A 21,393-nucleotide genomic window follows, 5' to 3' on the forward strand; every position below is an offset into this window, starting at 1 on the left:
AAACCAAACTCATAGAAAAAGAGATCAGATTTGTGGTTACTAGAGGTGGAGAGGGGGATTTGAAGGAAGGTGGTCAAAAGGTACAAACTGCCAATTATAAGATAAATAAGTAGTAGGGATGTAATAGCTAACACTGCTGCACAATATATAGGAAAGTTTTTTTTAAAGATTTTATTTATTTGAGAGAGAGAATGAGAGATAGAGAGCACGAGAGGGAAGAGGGTCAGAGGGTCAGAGGGTCAGAGGGTCAGAGGGAGAAGCAGACTCCCTGCTGAGCAGGGAGCTCAACGTGGGACTCGATCCCAGGACCCCGGGATCATGACCTGAGCCGAAGGCAGACACTTAACCATCTGAGCCACCCAGGCGCCCCTATAGGAAAGTTTTTAAGAGAGTACATCCTACGAGTTCTCATCCCGGGGAGAAATTTTTTACTTTTATTCTTCTTTCTTTTTATTGTATCTATATGAGAAGATGGATGTTAGCTGAACCCATTATGGTAATCATTTCACAATATATATAAATCAAATCATCATGCTGTGTGCCTTAAACTTATACAGTGATACACGCCAATTATATCTCGATAAAACTGGAAAAAATATTCAGCCATATGGACAAATCCGTGGAAAGCAAAACAAAATAATGAAAATATTTGTTTCATTAAGGTGGTGAAATTGTGAGCTACAAATGGTTTTCTTTTAATATCACTATCATTCAATAATTAAAGAAGATAATTATAAACATTTTTAAAGAATAACTCTTGCCTGATTATAAACACAGTTGAATTAACATTAGTACACAAAAGTGATTAACCATCCAACTGTCCCTAAAGTTGTATTTGCCTAAACCTCTATGGGTGTCAGGCTTGAATCTCTTCCTTTTGGCTAGTCACTGTGCACAGGTCACCTAATCAGAGAGGCTGTCCCTAAGCCACTAAACAAAAGAGCAACTTTAACCTCGATCCTCCCCCAGACCCCATATATTGATACCCTGCTTAATACACACACAAACACACACACACACACACACATGCACATGCACACATTTTCTGTCTCCCTTCCCTAGAATGAAACCACCATGAAGGTAGTGACTTCATTTCCTTCACTGCTGCATCCCCAGTACCTAAAACAGACCCAGGTGCATAGTAAGCATTTGATATGCATTTGTTGACTGAATACATGAATTGGTAATTGTGACTGATGCCAAAAGGAATTTGTTCTATAAATTTGAGCAGCCCAGTTTTGCCTTTACAAAAACTATGTGCAGGGGCGCCTGGGAGACTCAGTTGGTTAAGCATCTACCTTCGGCTCAGGTCATGATCCCAGGGTCCTGGGATCAAGCCCCACATCGGGCTCCCTGCTTGATGGGGAGCTGGCTTCTCCCTCTGCCTCTGCTGCTCCCCCTGCTTGTGCTCTCTCTCTCTCTGTCAAATAAAGGGATAAAATCTAGGGGCGCCTGGGTAGCTCAGTCGGTTAAGCAGCTGCCTTCGGCTCAGGTCATGATCCCAGAGTCCTGGGATCAAGCCCCACGTTGGACTCTCTGCTCAGCAGGGAGCCTGCTTCTCTCTCTCTCTCTGCCTGCTGATCCCCCTGCTTGTGCTCTCTTCTATCTCTCAAATAAACAAACAAAATCTTTTTAAAAAATTAGATTCACTCTGGAGAAAGAATGAATTCAAAGGTGAGCATATTCCTGACACTGCTTTTGACACTTCTCTCAGGTCACTTGAGAACCTAATTGCTGCCCCTCAGGGCTGGCCATCTGCCCTCAAAGTGATGAATGAGGAGGATATGCAGATGAGCCCTGGGTCTCCAAGATGTGCCATGAGTCCTTAGAGTGCAGTCCCTGGAAGGGCAGTAGTAGCAACACCAACCAGGAACTTGGTAGAAATGAAAATTCAGGGGCCCTGTCCCAGACCTACTGAATCAAATTCTGGAGAAGAACCCAACAAACTGTGCTTTAACAAGTCCTTCTGGAGATTCTGATGCACACTCAAGCTTGAGGACCACTGTCATGGCAGGCCGGATCATCTCATTCTCAATGAGTTGTGTGTAGAATAATCCATAGTAATCTTCTCCAGAGATCTCTATTAGATTGTGGCTGCGTCACAACAAGGTGCACTATCCAGAAACTATGCAATAGTCTATTAGGTTGAACCACATGAAATTAACATTCTTGTAGGTCAAATATTATTGAATGGGGCTTCCAGTTTCAGCTCAGAGATCAGAGAGCTACAAGATGTCCTTCCCATGTTTACAATAAGAAAAAATCTGGACAGACTGGAAATTTTAGAGAACTGAGTTGGCAGAGCAAATGGTTTTTCAAAATCTGGAGAGAGATAGACACTTTCTGTGAGACATGGAACCTGGACACTTGCTTACCAGGGACAGAAGCTACCAGATGCCATAGAAGTGGATAGGAAGATCAAGGTAGAAAACTGAACAAATTGCTGGAGGCTGAGTGTGGGATAGCTTGAGAGTATGAAGCTCCTAGGGGGAGAGGTTCCCACACTTTTGCAGGCATTTCCTCCAGGAACCCCAAGTGGCCCTTACATGGAGGATCAGGGAAATCTAGAGAAAATTCGTGGTGTAGGCTGGAAGTGCTGGCTCAAGAGCCACTGAGAAATCCACGCAGACCTTTCTCACTTAAGGAACAAAAGGCTTATTCTGCAGCCGGAAGGACATGGTCTGAGGGCACTGGTGAAATACCATTGCAGCTGGGGGAACGGAATTCCACCCAACCCCAGCCTCAGCCCCCAGTTTACCTAAAAAATAAATATTTAATCTTAAGGGAGAAGGGCCTCAAGGCTGTTGACTGAGAACACTGTTGGATACCCATTGCATCTGGGGGAAGAGATTGGCCAGGGGGAGCTCTATCTCCGGAAGATGGTCAGAGGCACTTGTGAATACTATACCCCTGAAATTAAGGCTTCGAATATTAGAGACCACACACCCCCATGCCCCACTAGCACACTAACAAAACTTCAGTAATAGTAACAGTGGATTACAGCAGGGGGAGCTGCAAGAGACAGGCTTTCTCTGGAGAACAGCACAAGGGGAAGCCCCAAAACCAAGAGGAGGAACAACAAAGATGACTAGAGGAGTTAAAAGATTCTGGTGTCCATAGGAACAACAAACCTCAACACAGCCCAATTCCTGGCTAGGATCACACAAATTCCTACACTAAAGGCTTATTTAGCACAGTATCTGCTGCCTTATATAAAAGTCTAGCTTTCAACAAAAAACTACAAGCCATGCCAAAAGGCAAGAAAAAGCAATCTAAAGAGGCAAAATGATCCTCAGAACCACTTACATATGGCACAGCTATTGGAAGTATCGGAGAAAAAATTTAAAATAACTGTAATTACTATATTAAAGGCTATAGTGGAAAAAGTAGACAACATGCAAAATCAGATAGGAAATATCAGCAGAGATGGAAGCTATAGGAAAAAATCAAATGGCTGGAAATTAAAAACGAAGTAACAGAAATGAAGAATATCTTTGATGGGCTCCATTGGAAGACTTGAATGTTTACATTTACTTGAATAAATACCAGGACTGACAAAAAGAGAGAAGGCATAAATCACCAAATTGAGAATGAAATGGGGGTACCACTACAGATTTTGCAGCCATCAAAAGGATAAGAAGGGAATACTATGAACAACTTCATGACCTAAGTTCAACATCTTAGAAGAATTGGACCAATTCCTGCAAACTCACAAACTATCAAAACTCAACCAAAATAAAATAGACAAGCTTAACAGTTCTATACCCATTACCAAAAGAATCAAATGTGTAATTAAAAGACACTGGAAAGGAAATCTCCAGATCCAAATGGTTTCACTGGAGAATTCTACCAAACACTTAAAGAAGTAACACCAATTTTACACCATCTCTTCCAAAAAAGAAGAGGACAGAACACCTCCCAAATCATTTTATGAGGCTGGTAGTACTCTGATATCAAAACAAGGAAAAGACAGTACCCCAGAAAATGAAAACTGCAGGTCAGCATATTTTATCAACCTAGATGCAAATATTCTTAATAAAGTACTAGGAAGTAAAATCCAGAAATGTATACAAAGAGTTATATACCACAACCAACTAGACTTTATTTCAAGTATGCAAACTCAACATTGGAAAATCAGTGTAAGCCACCATATCAATAGGCTAAAGAAAAAAATCATATGATCATATCAATTGACGTAGAAAGAGCATTTGAAAAAACATCCAATACCCATGCACAATAATGATTCTCAGTGAACTAGAAATAGAGGGAAACCTCCTAAACTTGATAAATAGTATCTGCAAAAAACCCACAGCTAACATCATACTTAGGGTGAAAGACTGAATACTTTCCCTCTAAGATTAGAACAAGGCAAGGATGTCTGCTCTCAGTGCTCTTATTCAACATCGAACTGCAACTTCCAGCCATAGCAACAAGGCAAGAAAAAGAAAAAAAGGCATGTAACTTGGAAAGAAGAAATAAAACTATCCCTATTTGCAAATTACATGATTGTCTACATGGAAAATCCCAAGGAAAAAACTCACAGACCTCCTGAAGTGAGCTCAGCAAGGTCATGTAATAAGAGAAATGCAGTGCACAAAAACAATTGCATTTCTCCATACTGATAATGAACATGTGGAACCTGAAATTACAAACCACACTATCTATATTCACTCTAAAAAAAACCTAAATACTTGGGCATAAACTTAATATGTACACAACGTGGATGCTGAAAATTATAAAATTAGAAGGTCATCTAAATAAATGGAAGGGAATACTGTATTCATACACTGGAAGAGTCAACATAATAAATACATTAATTCTTTCCAAATTGATCTATATGTTTATGTAATTCCCATCAGAATCCTAGCACGGTTTTTTTTGTGGACATAGACAAGCTTATTCTGAAGTTTATATGGGAAAGCACAGGCCCTAATACAGCTAAAACAGTCTTGGAAAAGAAAAATAAAGGAGGAATCGCTCACCCCACTTAGTATATAGCTTCAGCAGTCAAGACAGTGTGGATTGGTAGAGGGATAAACACACAGGTCAGTGGATCAGAACAGAGAACCCTGAAATAGATGCACACAAATATTCCCAACTGATTTTTGACCAAGGGGTAAAGGCAATTTAATGAAGGAAAGATAGTCTTTTCATAAAATGGTACTGGAGCAATTGAACATCCAAGAGGCAAAAAAAAATGGACCTCTACCTAAACCTCACACCTTATACAAAAATTAAGTAAAAATGGATTTTAAATGTAAAATGAAAAGGTACAAAACTTTTACTACAATTATTATTTTTAAGTAGACTCCATGCCCAGCATGGAGGCCAGCGTGGGGCTTGAACTCACAAATGTGAGATTGAGACCTGAGCTGAGATCAAGAGTTGGATGCTTAACTGACTGAGCCACCCAGATGCCCCTAAAACTACAAAACTTTTAGGAAAAAACATAAGAGGAAATCTTTGGACCCTATGACTAGGCAAAGAGGTTTTTTTTTTAACATGGAATTAAAAGCATAATTTATAAATAGAAAAATTGATAAATTGGGCCTTATCAAGATTAAAAACACTTGCTCTGTCTATGAAAGACCTCATTAAAAGGATGAAAAGACAAGCTACAGACTGAAGGAAAATATTTGCAAACCACCTATCTGGCAAAGGACTAGTATCTAGAATATAAAGAAAACATTTAAAATTTAACAGTAAAAAATCAAACATTCCATTTAGAAAATGGGCACAAGATATGAACAGATATTCACCAAATAAGATATACACTTGGCAAATAAGCACATGAAAAGATGCTCAACATCATTATCCATTGGGAAAATGCAAACTAAAACCATAATGAGATATCACTACACACCTACCGGAATGGCTAAAATGAAAAAGTAACAACACCAAATACTGGTAAGGATGCGGAGAAACCAGATCACCCCTGCATCCCTGATGGGGACATGAAATGGTATAGCCACTCTGGAAAACAACTTCGCAGTTTCTTAAAAAAAATTAAACATGCAACTATCATAGGACACAGAATTTGCATTCCTAGGCATTTATTCCAGAGAAATGAAAACTTATGTTCGCATAAAAGCCTATATATGCATGCCCATGGCATTTTTATTCACAATAGCCCCAAACGGGAAGCAACACAGGTGTCCTTGAAAGGATAAATGGTTAAAGAGACTGTGGTACATCCATACCATGGAATAGTGCTCAGCAATAAATGGAATGGATTACTGATATGTGCAACATCTTGGATATATCCCAGGGGAATTAAGCTGGATGAAAAAAGACAATCCTAAAAGGTTACATACTATATGATTCCATTTATATAACATTCTTGAAGTGACAAAATTATAGAAATGGAAAACAGATTAGTGGTTACCAGTAGTTAGGTATGGAGTGTGAGGAGAGAGATGGGTGTGGGAATCAAAGGGCAATAGGATGTAACTGTTCTATATGCTGACTACCAGTGTCACTACCTTGGTTGTGATAGTGGACTGTAGTTCAACAGGATGTTTCCACTGGGGAAAACTGATTAAAGTGTATGCTAGATCTCTCTGTATGATTTCTTACAATTGCATATGAACCTACAATTATCTCAAAATAAAAATGTTTAATTTTAGGCGCACCTGGGTGGCTCAGCCAGTTGAGCCTCCAGCCCTTTATTTCGGTTCAGGTTATGATCTCAGGGTCCAGGGATCGAGCCCCACGTTGGGCTCTATGCTCAGCAGGGAGTCTGCTTGAGGATTCTCTCCCTCTGCTCCTCCCCCCCAAATAAATGAATAAATAAGGGGCACCTGCTTGGTTCAGTCCATTAAGCATCTAACTCTTGATTTTGGCTCAGGTCATGATCTCAGGATCGAGCCCTGACTCTGGGTCTGAGCTCAGCGGAGAGTCTGCTTAAGATTCTCTCTCTCCCTCTGCCCTTCCCCCCCACCCCCATCGTGGGCTCTCTCTCTCTCAAATAATAAATCTTTAAAAACACTAAAATTAAATTTAAAAAACTAAAATAAAATAAATACTAAAAAACATTTCATTTTAAAAAAGTCTTTTGCACACACAAAACAGCAATTGAGACAAATAGGGAATCTTCTAGAAGAGAATCATCAAGGTGGTGACTAGCCTGGAAATCATGTCATGGAGGAAGGACTGAAGAGTCTGGGAGGCAGGGTATCACCTAAAAAAAAAAAGACCTAAGAGCAGTACTTGGAAAGCTGCCATGTGTGAGAAGAATTAAATTAGAATCAGTGGGTAAAAGTTACAAGAGAAGATTACGTTTGAATATATGAAAGAACTTTCTGGAAACTAGAGCTGTGAAAATATAAGATGATGGAATTCTAAACATCTAGAGATACTGGCCTTGTTGTTTCTTGAGCATATCAGGACGCTTTAGGGCCTTTGCCGTGGCTCTTCCCTCTGCCTGAAATGCTCCTCCCATATGTATTTGCATAGCTAACACTCTGATCTCGTTCAAGTTTTTGTTTAATGTCCATTGTAAGTCAAGTGGCTGCTCTGGTTCATGTTATCATCATCCTCCAGGCCCTAAGCTGATGAAGCAGGTACCATCTGGAATGTTATTGGTAGCAGAAAGTTGATGGCAGAGAAACAGAGCTCTAGGAGGTCTTGCACCAGTAACGAAATGCTAGTTTCTAAGTGATGCTGGACACTCCCAGAAAAGGGAATTGGAAATTAGAAGAATATTTTTGGAGAGAGACTGGTGTGCTGGTGAGTTCCTCCCTGCCAGTGGGGTGTTGGAAGCCTGCCTATCACTTACCATGAGCCTAGGGAAAGGATTCAAAGAGAATTTGCTACATATGTCGCAAGAAGTTTTCAGGACATAGAGGACAAGTGTCTGAGTCATACCTCAGAAATCTAGAGGTCGAGATGGCTGGCTGAATGCTCAAATGAGGGCAGCGAGAGAGGGCTGGATAGGAGTGGCCAGCACCCCCAGAGGTTGTGAGGCAAAGGGTAGTTGTTTCCCCTGGACCATTGTGACCTCAGCACCAGAGAGCCATCGGTGGGGTTGTCTTAGATCCTCTAACTACACACCCCCACCTTAGAGGGATGGCTAGCAAGGTGGAAGAAGAGAGAAGAAGCCAACGCTGCTCCTCCTTTGCACATCATAAATTTTGCTCAGCCTGTACCAAGCTTAGACAAGAGGAGAAGTGCTTTTCTTTTAATTTTAAAACTATTAAATCTTTTCATCTTAAAAGAATTTCAGACTTATGAAAAGGTTGCAAAAATCACTTAAGAAGCACAACACAGGACAGACACTTGAGAAAGAACAAGTAAACAAGGTGAGCCCTACAATTTCCCCAGCTTACTGCCTTGAGAGAGATTCCAGGCTGGGGAACAGAGAAAGGGAACCCACGAGGAGCCTGGTTATCATCCTGAACTGACTAGATGGAGCTGGAAGGCCAAGGATGCTACAGTTTGAGTACTGGAGAGGAGATGGCTGCATATAGAGTTCCAGAGATGTGTAGATCTGGAATCTTCAGCAGAGTACTGACCACCACCTATGTGTGAAGAAACCCCGTGAGGCTCAGGAAAGAACCACCTGAATGGATTTGAGGGAACAATCCTTGGAGGTCCCAGAGGACCGGAATAGCTTCTGTGTCCACTGACCGGAATGGGAAACATCATAATTCATAGGACATCAGGTAGAGTACTCAGAGGGTTATTGCCTCTAGAGGGCATTAATTAGCCTTAGCCTAAAGGCTGCTCTGATCCCACTTGAAGCTCAAAAGCAATCCTCAGAAGAGTCAAGCTGTTTCCAAGTAACTTAACTCTCTCCTACAATAAAGCTCAAGATATTTATAGGAATACAAAAGTGTGCAGTACCATTAAAGTAAAATTTGCAATGCATGGCATCTAATAAAAAATTACCAGGCATGCAAAAAAAAAAAAAAGGAAAGGAAAATATGACCCACAATGAGAAAAATCACTAGAAACAGATCCAGGAATAAAACAGATGACAGTATTAGTAGACAAAGGCATTGAAACAGTTATTATAACTATAGTCCATATGTTCAAGAAGATAGAGGGTACATGTGGGACGAGAATGAGACTGTACTGGGTGTCACCCATGGGGGGGTAAATTTGAGGGGATGTAACTGTTAGGCCAGAGATTGTATGCTCATACCGAATGACTTGGTTTTTCCATCCCTATTTATCTGTAAATAACACTCTTGTTTGTTCCATCATATGTTGCATCTGTAGCATGTCTTAGAGGAAAAGAACTTAAATTTTTGATATACCTTATGAAGTCTACCTTTTTCTCACAAGTTTCTTGCTTACTCATTACGTATACTTAAAACATCCTATGAGTTTCACCTATATTTTACAAGACAATATTTTACATACAATCTGTGCTTAATATTACTTGTGAGTTTCATCCATCCTATTTGCTTTTCTTGTATGGTAGATTACAACAATCTATGTCCATACAACATTTATAGCATCTACACAAAAGTATATCTGTCTACAGCCATATCTATATCTACGTCTCCGTATCCGTATCTAACATGACAGCAGGGACTCTGGCTGTGTTGTTCACTATGCTATCCTCAGCACCAAGGACAGTGCCTGACACATACTAGGTGCTCAACAAATCTTTATTGAATTACTATATATGTTAAAGTTTTCCCAACAAATACATATACTATTATGCAACATGGTTGTTTGTCTTGTGTCACTATTTGCTCTTGATTCTTGGATACGATGACAAAAGTAATGAAACTGCCACTCATATGGTAACTAGAATGTTTTTTACAACATTGAATGAGTCCAAGAGCTAACTAGCTTGACTACAATTGCTATGCATAACCAGCCTAAAATAAAATAAAGGAGATGAGAAAAATGCCTAGATTTATTCTTACTTTTTTGACTACGGTGCTTCCACTGTATTCATTCCACTGTTCTAGCCCAAATGACAGGCGCTTAGTAAGGGACAAGGCAGGGGTAAGAACTGAACAACTGTTCAACTAAACAGAAGAGACTAATCCAGCAGTTTGTCATTTTCGCAGTGTGGCTGGGCGTGGGAGGCGGGAAGGACATCAGGAGAAGGGGCTGGGGCTTGTTTCAGGTGTGCAAATTATGGGGGACAACGACAAAGTGCACCGCGTGCACCAACTGCGGGGAAGGCGCTCGTTAGCTAGGCAGATTCTGGGTTCTTTACCCAGCAGGGTTCGTGTTCAGAGGAAGGTATTATTCAAGCCAGAATTCACAACTCCTGTGAGTCTCACTCAGTCGGCAGGGCTCCAGTGAGAACTGGAAGGAACACGGGAAGATTAAAGTGGGGGCAACAGCAAGACGCCGGCAAGTGATTGGGAAATGGGCATCTTTGTCCTCCTGACGGCTGTGCCAGTCATTGGAATAATCTCAGATAAACAGGCACATTAGGAAAATTACTATTATTATGCATTACAAGGCTACAAGGAGAACATGTCCATCCTATTTTTTTTAAGGCTCAGAACAGAGGTGTTGAAAGTTTTCCCTAGCTTCCCTCTTCCCGATTCTAGTCTGTGTGTTTTTACAGATCTCCTCAGAGCCCATTTTCCATTCATTGGCCACAAAAGAGAGTATACAATGATGTCACTTGTTGAAGTTCCTAATTTCTACCAGGACTAGAATTAAGGAAGGATTTCTTCAAAGATTTATACTGGCACTTTCTGCTTTCTTTTGGGGGTGGGGTAGAGGCATGGACTGTATTACCACTGAAACATGCAGAGAAGCCAAAGTGTGATTTTGTAAGGTAAGTCCTATCCTGCTTTTGTCAGAATGGCTTGTGACGTGCTGCAAAGGACACCATCAGGAAAGTGAAAAGACAACCCACAGAATGGGAGAAAATATTTGTAAATCACGTATCTGATAAGGGACTTACATCCACAATATAAAAAGAACTTTTACAACTCAATAATAAAGACAAATACCCAGTTTAAAAATGGACAAAAGATCTGAATGGACATTTCTCCAAAGAAGTTATACAAGTAGTGAATGAGCACATGACAAGATGCTCAAAATCATTAGTCATAAGGGAAATGCCAATCAAAAATCACAATGAGGTGCCACTTCACACCCACTAGGATGGCTCTAATCAAAAAGCTAATAATAAGTGTTGGTGACAGTGAGGAGAAATTGGAACCCTCATATACTGTTGGTGGGAATGTAAAATGGGGGAGCCACTTTGGAAAACAGTGGAAGTTTCTCCAAAGGTTAAGCATGGAGTTCTCATACGACTCAGATATCCCATTCCTGGATATATATCCTCGGTCCACACCTTGTATGATTCCATATATATGAAATGGCCAGAATAGGCAAATCTATAGAGACAGAAAGTAGATTGGTGGTTGCCTAGGACTGAGGGGTATTGGGGGAGGGGCAGTGAGTGCTATTGGATACTGGGGTTTTGGGGGAGTGTGATGAAAATGTTCTAAAACTCATTGTGGTGATGGCTGCTCAGCTCTGTGAATATACTAAAAACCACTTAAATGGGTGAATTGGATGGTTTGCGAATTATATCTCAATAACACTGGTGTTAAAAATGAAAAACCCAAACCCCAAAACCTTGTGACAACATCCGGTGCATCCTATCTTTTATTTTTTTCATTTTTTAAAAAAGATTTTATTTATTTGAGAGCGAGAGAGATCACACAAGTGGGGGGTACGGGCAGAGGGAGAGAGAGAGAAGCAGACTTCCTGCTGAGCAGGGAGCCCGAGGTGGGGCTCCAATCCAGGACCCTGAGATCATGACCTGAGCTGAAGGTAGCGCTTAACCTACTGACCCACCCAGGCCCCCATGTCCCATTTTTTAAATCAAAGTACTACCTGCAGTGGTAATACTACATTTTAATATTGGAGCCTAAAATTGTAAGGAGGGTAAGATCCAGAGTAAAGATCCGTCTGGGTTCACAGCATTTTATAGGTCAGGCAGGCGTCCTGCTTGGAGCCTATTTTCCTGGCATACAAAATTTGTTGCTGGTTATTTCTGGTGCTTTGTCAAGGTCACAGTGAAAGTCAGGACGAGCAGCCTCCAGACCTGGGCTCACGAGGGCCATGCTCTTGGACACTGGGGACAAAGAGTGCAAAATCAGAGGCGATTTATTTATCTTTTAATTAATTTATCTATCAAAATCAGAGGCGTTTGAAATAAGCATCTTATCCCCTCAATTCTGGGTTAAAACTACCTCTGTATTTAGTTTGAAATTGAATATTTACCTCCAAACCAGCGCTTTGAAAGAGTTTTTACTCTGCTTGAAAAGCTTCGAATTGTTTTGAAGGAAAAAACCGGGACTCCTAAAGTTGGTCAGTCTGGAGGGACTGCAACAAACAAAAACCTGAAATTGACGAATCCGCCCTCCTCGGGCGCTGTCCGGGGGAGGCGGCAGGGGGCGTCCGGCCAGCTCCTGCCCCGTCGCCCTTCCCAGACCTCCCCCCGCCCTCCGCTCGCCCTGACGTCCCCAGCTCCCGCCTCTCTCTCGCCCCAGCCTTCAAAGGGCGCTCGGGGGCTGCGGGGCTGCGGTTTGCGTCTGCGGCCGCGGGGCCCTGCCTTCACCTGCCCGCCGCGGGGCCACCGGCGCGCGCTGGCTCCCGCAGCTCCCCGCCCGCGCCCCGGGAACAGGTGCCGGGACTGTTTGTGGCCCGCAGCCGCCCGCCGCTCGTGCGGAGGTGGGACCCAGGAAGGGCTCGCAGGGCGGCCACATGGAGAGCCGCGGCGGGACTCCCCCGGCTGGGGCGCTCGGGGCGGCGGCCGAGTTACCACCGTCTCCGCTGCCGCCGGGAGCCGAGGGCGCGGCGGGGCCGGCGGAGCCCGACGGGGCGGCCGAGGGCGCGGGGAGCGGGAGCGGGGCCGAGGACGGGGGCGGGCTGCGACGGGCTCTGCGGGCAGTGTATGTGAGCAGCGAGAGCCCGCAGGGCGGCCCGGCCGGCGGCCCGGAGGCGGGGGCGCGTCAGTGCCTGCTGCGGGCCTGCGAGACCGAGGGCGCCCAGTTCATCTCCGTGCCCTTCGGGGAGCTCGACTTCGGGGAGACAGCTGTGCTCGACGCCTTCTACGACGCAGGTGAGGCGGATGCCCCCTTCACCCCCACCCCACCCGACCCTGTCCGCTTTCCTGACCCTGGCCCACGCCACGGCCCTGCCCCTCCCCAGCCTAGCCTCCCGTGACTCTCACCACCGGCCCGCCCCGCCTTTACGCGAGGGGAGAGTAAGTGGTATTGTACCTTTTTACAGATAAGAAAACGGACGCCGCTGGCATTTAGGCTCATTATTTTTCGATCCCCTTAAACAGCAGTTGACCCAAGAAACAGCCCGTAACCCAGATGATGCGGAGCCCTCCTCCCCACCCAGCTTTTACTTCCTCACTCCGGCCCTGTCCCTTACAGCAGTGAGCGGGCCCCAACCCTAGCTACACATTAGAATCACCTGGGGAACTTTTAAAACTCATGTCCAGATTGTATCCCAGACGAATGATCCCACAATCTGAGGCCGCACGAGTTTTGAATGCTTTCCCAGATGATTCCATTTTGCAGCCGAGAGTGGGAATCCCTGTGCTACAATGGAGTGCGGATCTACGTGTAGGGGGAGGGGCTCTTAGAAATGCCCCAGTGTTCTTTCCGGTACTTTAATTCCTGCCCCCAAACACACTTCGAGATGGTGAGGCTGTACTCTACCACCAGTGTGACAGATCTGTTTTATCCCGTAATGCAGAAGCATTTGGGGGGGGGGGGGGGGTTCCGGGTGTCTTTCCTTGCTGGAATGGGATACTAGAGCTCCAAGCTCACTGTGATAAGCTTGTGGTAAGAATCCAGTCTTAAAATCAATACTTTTTGGTTGGCAAGTTTCTCCAGGTGTGGAATGGATTGCTGCTTGGATGTTTTTCCTTACCACACCTTTAGAATCTATGTGACAAGCCTCTGGCACTTGGATGACATTAATAAGCCTTGTACGTGGGACGGTAATTACCTGGTTTGTGCCTTGGTTTCTCCATTGCTCAAGAGGTGGTAACAGTGCCCACCCTAAGCCTAAAAGCATGTGAGAAGGTGCAGGGGGAGTTTGAGACCCTGGCCACCCGACGCGGAAGTGGTAAACTAGGTGTATTGTTCTCCATTCTCAGAGGCAACAGGGATCTGTTTTCTGCAGAGCAAATGCTCCCCACCTGGAAGGGGGGCGGGGTGTCAGGCTTGTTCAAATAAAGTGGCAGCTGAGCCCGTTGAAAACACTCTCTTGACATTTCTGACCACTCGGAGTGTACTCCTCAGTGCTACGTCTTTTTAGAAAAGTTCCTCGGGAGCCCACTTCACCCAGAACCACTCGGTTTTCTTGACCTCTATTCATCCGCTTCCGAAATTAGAGTTTGAAAAGACTCTTCTCTGGAAGGTTAAACGTCCCTTGCTGTGCTGCACAGTTGTAGCCTCTTGCCTGCTGGTGCCAGCTCTGAAGACGGGTGTGCCATGGCTCTACTCGGGTGTGTGTGTGTGTGTGTGTGTGTGTGTGTGTGTGTGTGTGTGTGTGTAACAAGCCTTCATCTACTAACTGGACCCCTTCTGGTTTGGTGTGAAAGTCCAGTCAGAAATCTTGGGCTTTTGATTCCAGAGCTACACAACAGGCACCTCACCTTTTCTTGCTCTGGGTCCAGATTGCCTAGAATTTTCTGCATCGTGTACCTCCTTTGGTTGACCTTGGCTTGGTCTTGACTGAATCATTTCTCGGTACGTCATTATAACTAATAAATTCTTTGCATGGGTTTGACCGAAGACATATGCAAGTCCAGTAGTGGGTTTATGGACTAAACAGAGGGTTCCCCCCCCCAACCTCTCCTGATCTTTACCACTCACGGACTTTGGGCATCTCCACCCAAACAAAACAGAACAGCAACAAAAACCACACAGAAAACCAAATCTGTCACTTCGGCTCCTTTGTACAAGTTCTGGAAGCATGCTGTCCAACACGGTGGCCCCTAGCCACAGGGGGCAGTTCACAAGGAAGTCCGTTTAAATACAAGAAGTTAGTCCGTTATTGGCACCAGCTGTATTTCAAGGGCTCAGCAGGCACAGTGAAGAGAGCGTGCTCTTCCTCACAGAAGGTCCCACTGGACTGTGCTGTTCTAGAAAACGGGGGCGGGGGGGAGAGGACCCATTGAGCTGTCCCCAGAGGTATTTTAGGGAGCCTGGTAGGTGTGAAGTGTACTTCCGGTCTCTCGTACCCCTAGCGAGGCAAAGCTGGCTGGAGTGTGTTTTCCCCCGCCTTGTGCAGTTTTCCATGGTCCTGTGTGGGTCTGGAGGAGAGGTTCGGGGTCGCCGGTGCCTGGGTGGTTCGGTGCGGGTGCAAGAAAGCCACAGGCGGGCCTTCAGCCTGAGTGAGGACCAGTGACGCTGGTGAAAGAACACGGCCACAAGCACTTGAAAAGGAAATCCGAAAATATTTGTAACCTAAAATCTGCCATTTAAACATCTTTATGCATTTCATTGGCATTAAGTACATTCACACTCTTGTGCAACCAACACCACCATCCCCCTGCAGAACTTTTTCATAAGCCCAAAAATTCTGCACCCCTTCAACAGTAACTTGTCACTTCTTCCTCCCCTTAGCCCCTGATAACCACTGTTCTACTTTCTGTCTCCGTGAATTTGCCTGTCCCAGAAATTTCATATAACTGTGATCATACAGTCTTTGTCTTTTTTGTATCTGGCTTATTTCGCTTAACACAATGTCCTCGAGGTTCATTTGCGCTGTGGCGTGTAGCGGAGTGTCCTTGAAGGCTAATGAATACACCAGTGTTCGCCCTGGCATCTGCAGATGGGGCATTTGGGTCGTTTCTACCTTCAGGCTATTGTAGATAACGTTGTAATGACCATGGGTGTCTGAATACCTGCTCAAGTCTCTTTCACTTTCTGGTGTATATGCCCACCTGGGGAATTGCGTCATATGGTGATTTCATGTTTAATTTTTTTTGAGGGACATTTTGTTCACTTTTAGCAGAGGTGGTCACTTTTAGCAGAGGTCCCTGTGTGCCTTTGGTCTGCAGAAGGACTAGCTTTTGTTTTGCTTTTTAAGCATCTGTCCTCCGTCTTCAAAGATGAGAGTCTGGAATTCAGTAGAACTGTTAAATTCAGTGAGGTTCAATCCCTTGGTTACTTCTAGTGCTTGGAAAACAAGACAGGTCTTCTCTTTTTTTCTTTTTCTAGAAGAAACCCCTTTTTCTGGATGTGCCTTGATTCCTTTTGTTTAAATACCCTTGTATCTACTTGAACAGAATTCATAGTCATGACTTGCGATCACTTACTGTGTGTGCGGAGTGTATGTACACCAAACAGCCTGTTCCGCTTCCCGAGTGCGTGCTGTGTCTCTTGGAGCTTGGTGCTCGGGAACACAGCAAAAACTGAGACTTCCTGCGGGAAGGAAATCTGTGTAACTCTGGCTCGTGCTTTCCCACACATTCTGAGATGGAAATTCTGTTTTCTCGGACACTATAGTTGAATATGCTTACTGTAGTATCAAATCTTAAACAGAGGTCTGGTGCAGTAGAATACAATACAGTTATTTCCAAGGAACGCACCGTTATCATTGATGCCCGTTTACTCTCCAGTTGGGTGGTTAATGACCAATCTAAGTTAGGGCCTCCAGCTGCGTGCTAATTCGCGGCCTTCTTGCCTTAGCTAGTAACGGGTCCAATGACAAGAACCGCCCCTTTGATCAAGCCTTGTCCCTACCTGCCCTGGGGCGCAAGTTCTCTGTTGCTGTTGGGTCTGGCTCTGCCTATCTTTGCTCCTCTCTGAACCTCCTTTGGATGCTACTTTCCTGGCCCTGGGGCCCTGCTTCCGAGGTCTTTTTCTTATGTTCTTGGTGATTTTACAGGTGGTGAGCTATTGCCACCTACGGGAGGAAATCCTTGCACTTCCTGAACATCCATTCAAAAAGACCAAGGCCAGGGCTTTAGTCTCCAGATGAGCTATTTGGCTTTGCTCTATCCTGAGGACACCCCTTTGCTGGCTGGCTCATACAGAGTCATTTGGAGGATGCAAAGTGTGGCAGAGATTGCTGGCTTACTAGAGATTTACACTCCTAGTTGTGGCTGGACAGTGGGGACTACATTTTCCAGCACCCTTTGAGTCTCAGTGGGAGGTATAACTAGTTCTGGCCAATGAAACGGAAGTACGAGTGGTGTCTGTCGCTTCTGGGCCGAGGTGTTAGCATATCTAGTAGTCCTTCCCATACTGTGTCACCCTTTTCCATGGTCCCCAGTGTAGACGATGGCGGTAGCAGAAGATGGAAGGCACCTAGATCCCTGAACCACTCTTCGGAGGGTAGCTATTGGAGCAGGAATGTTCACTTAGGGGTTTGCATAAGCAAGAGAGAAGCTTTTATTTGGTCAGGTTACTAAGATTGGTGGGTGGGGGTTGTTACCGTGGTAAGAGTATAACTTGGGTCATGAAAATCTAGCACAAATGCTAGAAAGTTGTCTGCAAGGTATGCCTTTCCAAGAGGAAGTCAGGCCACGAATCCCCTCATGTCCTGGATCCTCCCTGTTTATAATCTCTGCCGACCGTGGTGCCCGAGCTGTGGGGCTGTGCGTGAGGAAGGCAGAATTGAGACGCTGGCTCCCCTGGGTTCATACCAGCAATGGAAAAACACATTCTAGCTTCTATTTGGTTTCACTGGTTTTGGAGGCTAGGCTATTTTTTTCCTTTTGTATCAAATGATACTATAGTGATTTTGTTAGTTTTTAAGCTGACGGTAATATCGGGCTTTCTGCCAAAATAGGATATGTCATGGTTTAAAGTACGGCCAGCTCTAGTCCCCTTTGCTGCCCTTTCCATGGGTTATGTCTAGCTTCTCCATCTGTGATGTGAATTTTTTAAAAAGGTTTTCTTGAGCGAGCGAGCACGAGCTGGGGGAAAGGGAGAGGGACAGGCAGACTCGCCACTGAGTGGAGAGCCTGACTCAGGGCTCAATCCCAGGACCCTAAGATCATGACCTGAGCCGAAAGTCAGCCGCTTAACTGACTGAGCCCCCCAGGCGCCCCATACTTGTGGATTGATGTGTTGTGTGGCAAAGACAGTGCCTTGCAAGCATCCGTATCTTCTCCCACAGTTCCAAATCTCCCTTGCAGTTAGCGTGGTTCCTTGTGATTAGTGCTGGTCTGTGAAATGTGAGCAACATCAAGCATCACTTTGGAGGTGACTGAGACATGAGTGTGCCACCTCCATCTCTCTTTGCCTCTATTGTGGCTTATTCGAAGGTCATGTGTTCAACATGGTAGTTAAGCCACTGAAACTCCTGTGGCAGCATAGCCTAACTTACCCTGACTAATAAAGCTTGCAGTGCATTCTGCTGGAAATGCCTAAATGCAGCTCTCCACTTTTGTGGACTTAATCCTCAGGTGCATTGGCTTCTGCTCAAGAGAGAGCCTTATACATGCCTTAAGATGGCTCGTAATTGGGTGCATACTCTTCCCGTCGCTCTGGAAAATGCATAAAGTTCTAAGGAAGACAGGCCTGTGGGATGCGTGTGTTTGACAGTCGTAGAAGGTGCACTTTGTGCGGCATCTAGACGTGGTCAGGAGATGGGCCAAATCTATTTCCAGCAGAATGTAAGGGCAATAGTTAGACACTGTCTTCTGTTAAAAAAAAATAAACATGGATGAGCAAAATCAACCTGGGAGTCAGTCTTGACCCCACCCTCTCAGTCATTGCCAAATCCAGCCTATTGCTTCCAAAATGGTTCTCAGATCTGCTTGACTTCGCTCTATGTGCCCCTCCTCCCCAGTCCAGGACTTCTCTCCTCTCATCCACGTTGTGGCCAACAGGCAACCAGCTTTGTCACTGGTCTCTTAAGGTTGGGTCAGTCTTGGTGTATTCCCCTCCGTGTCCTCTGCTTTGATGCCACTGTAGCCTGCAGTCTTGCTCTGCCCAAAACGTCCTCCACCTTCATTCTTCCAGGGAGCCTTCACGGACTCCTCACCTGCTCTCTGCCGGCTTCGATCACACCGAGGTTTTCATGCCTAGCGAGTAACACAGCTGTGATTAAATAGTTACTGATCATTAACTCTTCAACGGTAGGGAGCCAGATGCGGTTTTCTTTGCTACTCTTGGAGTGATTCCTAGGAATACCTGTCCAGTTCCTTTTTAGAATAACTCTCAGTGGACACAGATGACACTTGGTTTCTCCTGTTGAGATGAAGCAAAACGTGTTTGGTACCCTCCGCAGGAAATCAGAATGTGGTTTCCTGTAGAAACCATGTTGAAAATGGTGGCCAGGCATAGATATAGTCCAGTTGTGATTTTTTTATTAGGAAAGAGGAGACATCCTAATGACACATTTCTGGATCTGGACCTTTCTCCTCAGTGGTACATCTTAAATAGAACAGACGAGAACAGCTCACACTGGAGACCCTGGAATGGCAACAGTGGTTTGAACTGTGTTCTCAGAATACCGGTTCTTTTTATTTGTCCGCACTTTCTACGATGTATATTTTTCACAATGGGATTTTATTTTAAACAAGTGCAGTGGGAGAATAAAGGTGGCGTTATAACTGAGAAGCCTCCTCTCTCCCTGCTGGAGCCAACGGTGTGGCTTGCTCAGGCCACAATGACTTTCCTTGCGGGGACAAGACCGCGTGAGCCCCTGGCTGGACCTCAGCTGTCCTCTGCTGGACCTGGCTGTGGCTTGCCCATGGGAGCCGTTCCCAGAGCCGCCTTCCTTTCTAGCTGCTATTACTGCTACTGACTCCTCATTGAACCTGGAACTTGAGTCAATTCTTAGTCATGTGGGCTGAGTGAAAGAAGCATTGCACCTGCAGCATTTCCTCACAGCTTTGCCGTGTGAGCCTTGAGTGCATTTAGGGTAGATAAACCCTCGGGGGCTGGCCTGCTGCATTGCTGGCTGGCTGTTGTCACTGGGGCAGAATGTGTTAGGGGTTCCCAGCAGCCAACTTAAAAACCAGACTTAAAAAAAAAAAAAAAACAGACTTCTAGAATGCAAGCCATAAACTATTGTTGAAAGCCTCTGTGTACGAGGCTTTGGGATAGGAGCTGTTTAAATCCTGGTCAAATAACATCAGTGGGGGAGGGGTAAATTCGTGCAAAGCCAGCTGGAAAACTTCTTGTCCCCCCGCCCCCATACCTTCCCAGCTTTCGGCCTGTTGGGTGTGGCAGGGCTTGGCCAAAATGCCTGGCAGTTGCTGGGGCTTGGTTGGTAGTAGGGGGTGCAGCGCAGGAAGGAGCTGAGCTGCCGACTGCGGCAGGAAGCAGCGTTCACGGGAGAATCAGGGTCAGCCCGGGGGCAGAGTTGGACAGAGGTGGAAGCGGGAAAGGAGTAGGTGCTTTAGATGTAGATCAATTTTTTCTTAAATTCTTATTGTGGAAAATTTCAAGCATGGACATTAGGCAGCTTCAACAGTGAGTATCATTGTGCCATATTGATTTCTTCTTTACCGCTACCTACTCCCTGCCCCACACTTGATTATTACAGTCTTAAGCATTTTTAACCTACAATGTGTATACATTGAAATGTACACATCTCCGCTGCACAATGTGAGAAATGACTAAACCTGCGTAAACAGACCCTATGACAATAGAAGTTCCATCTGTCCAGAAAGTTCCCTCATGTCTCCTCTTGCTCATTTCCCTCTCCACTCCCATTCCTGGCCCCAGAGAGTGCCTGAGAGGACATCACCACCAGTTAGATTTGCCTTTGCTAGAGTTTTGTGTAAATGGGCTCATACAGTATGCACTCTCCGGGGTCTAGCTTCCTTCGCTCGGCATGATGTTTTTTTGAGATTCACCCATATCGCGCCATCTATCTGTAGTTTGCTCCTTGTTCGTGCAGAGTACTGTTGGAATCCATGGATATGTGCAGTTGGTTTAGTTATTCTCCTGCTGAAGGACATGTGGGTGGTTCCCAGTTTGTGCTATTACAAGTAAAATTGCTACGAACATTTGTATATAGGTCTTTTTTGTGGGCAAATGTTTTCATTCCCCTTGAGTCAACCAGCAGTGGAATGGCTGGATCAAAGGGTAGGTGTATGTTAAACCGTATAAGGAAACTCCAAACCTTTTCCCCAAGTGGCTGTACTATTTTATATTCTTGGCACCGAGGCACAAGAGTTCTGGTGGTTTCTCATCCTCACCGACATTTTGTATTATTGGGCTTTTCGACTTTGGCCTTGCTAGTGGGGGTGTAGTGGTTTCTCATTAAGGTTTTAATTCACCTTTCCTTGATGATTAATGATGTTGAGCACCTTTTCAGGTGCTTTTTGCCATGCACATATATTCCTTTGTGAGGTGTCTGTTGAGACCATTTGCCCATTTAATTGGGTTGTCCTCTTATTATTGAATTACAAGAGTTCTTTATATATTCTGGATTCAAGTGCTTTGTCTGAAGTATATGTTGTGA

At 44.8% G+C, this 21,393-nt stretch overlaps 1 protein-coding gene and 1 long non-coding RNA gene across 5 annotated transcripts in view; one reads left to right on the top strand and one right to left on the bottom strand.

The window, feature by feature from the left end:
- Positions 1-11,645: 11,645 nt before the first annotated feature.
- Positions 11,646-13,346, bottom strand: LOC112812561 (uncharacterized). The gene is made up of 3 exons (XR_003205321.2): positions 13,221-13,346; positions 12,220-12,321; positions 11,646-12,070 (listed from the first exon to the last, which is right to left on the bottom strand). It is a non-coding gene; the product is annotated as an uncharacterized lncRNA (long non-coding RNA).
- Positions 12,503-21,393, top strand: part of MAP3K15 (mitogen-activated protein kinase kinase kinase 15) — a 118,439-nt gene continuing 109,548 nt past the window's right edge. For all 4 annotated transcript variants that reach the window (XR_012381051.1, XM_073902014.1, XM_025857355.2 and 1 more), the window contains exon 1: positions 12,503-13,060. Coding sequence is in view for 3 of the 4 variants with exons in the window: in XM_073902014.1 (XP_073758115.1) it covers positions 12,703-13,060 (358 nt within the window). In the remaining variant the exon portion in view is untranslated. The remainder of the gene's footprint in view (positions 13,061-21,393) is intronic.

Source organism: Callorhinus ursinus, unplaced genomic scaffold (assembly GCF_003265705.2).
Source record: "Callorhinus ursinus isolate GAN/ISIS: 27379988/994484 unplaced genomic scaffold, GSC_fseal_2.0 scaffold16, whole genome shotgun sequence".
Lineage (NCBI taxonomy): Eukaryota > Metazoa > Chordata > Mammalia > Carnivora > Otariidae > Callorhinus > Callorhinus ursinus.